The 1,120-nt window shown below is 48.9% G+C and overlaps 1 protein-coding gene across 1 annotated transcript; it reads left to right on the forward strand.

The window, feature by feature from the left end:
* Nucleotides 1-310: 310 nt before the first annotated feature.
* Nucleotides 311-963, forward strand: LOC104992153 (60S ribosomal protein L10-like; the record flags this gene model as incomplete). The annotated part of the gene is made up of 3 exons (XM_010844911.1): nucleotides 311-401; nucleotides 500-607; nucleotides 806-963. Coding segments are annotated over 3 exons (342 nt in total), but the record flags the coding sequence as incomplete, so codon positions are not given.
* Nucleotides 964-1,120: the final 157 nt, after the last annotated feature.

Raw genomic sequence — 1,120 nt, forward strand, 5'->3', positions numbered from 1 at the left:
CCTTCACATGGCTTGGAGGCGAACTTAATGCCACGTGCTCCAAGGTCCATTTAGGTGGATGGGTTGAACTGTGCTATTTTATATTTAAACCGAGAAAGTGCGTTTCAGAATGTGAGCCTTAAAGCAACGTTTAAAGCAACGTTTAAAGCAACAGGATCGAGGATGGTATTTTATTTTTTAATCTCCTGTCATGGGTAACTTGAGTTTTGGCTACATCTTGCTTTAGCGCCCATTTCCAGTAAATGAGACCAAGCTTGGAGATTAACATGTGTCAAGCTCTCAGCGTGCATGTTGTAGAGCTCGTTTATGAACCCTGGCTAACCTGAGTCGTTTTCCCTGCAGTTACCGGTATTGTAAGAACAAGCCGTACCCAAAGTCTCGCTTCTGCCGAGGTGTCCCTGGTAAGTAGGGGCAAAGCTCCCAAACTGGTTTGGGCCCGGTGACCTAGTTGCTCATGGAACTCCCACACTAAGCAAGGTTGTCTTGTCTTTTTTTCCAGATGCTAAGATTCGCATCTTCGACTTGGGGCGTAAGAAGGCCAAAGTGGATGAGTTCCCACTCTGTGGCCACATGGTGTCAGATGAGTATGAGCAGCTCTCCTCTGAAGGTGAGGCAGGCTTCCTTGTCAATGCTGCCCGGTTCCTTGTGTGTGCGCCCCCCCACCCCAGCCAAACCTGGAACTCACTGCACTGAAATGACCAGCTTATTAATCACAAGTGCCCAATCATTAGCCTCTTTGCTAAACTCATCCCACCAAGACAGAGAGCCATGGTAAATGCTTCTGTGGCATTTTGTCTTCCCATAGCCCTGGAGGCTGCCCGTATTTGTGCCAACAAGTACATGGTGAAAAGCTGTGGCAAAGATGGTTTTCACATCCGAGTGCGGCTCCACCCCTTCCATGTCATCCGCATCAACAAGATGTTGTCTTGTGCTGGAGCTGATAGGTGAGCTGGATCCTGAGACCTGTACTTTGGGCTTGATGATTTTGATCAACCAGGGCAGAGAGGTGGCCCCATAGAGATTGACCCACAGCAAAGCCAGGCCAAAGGGCTAGTAAGTGGACCTCAGTGGACACTGAACAACCCAGAGTCCCAGAAAGAAGCTCAAAAGGCATCATGGC

This window comes from Bison bison, unplaced genomic scaffold (assembly GCF_000754665.1).
Source record: "Bison bison bison isolate TAMUID 2011002044 unplaced genomic scaffold, Bison_UMD1.0 scf7180017848307, whole genome shotgun sequence".
Taxonomy (NCBI): Eukaryota; Metazoa; Chordata; class Mammalia; order Artiodactyla; family Bovidae; genus Bison; species Bison bison.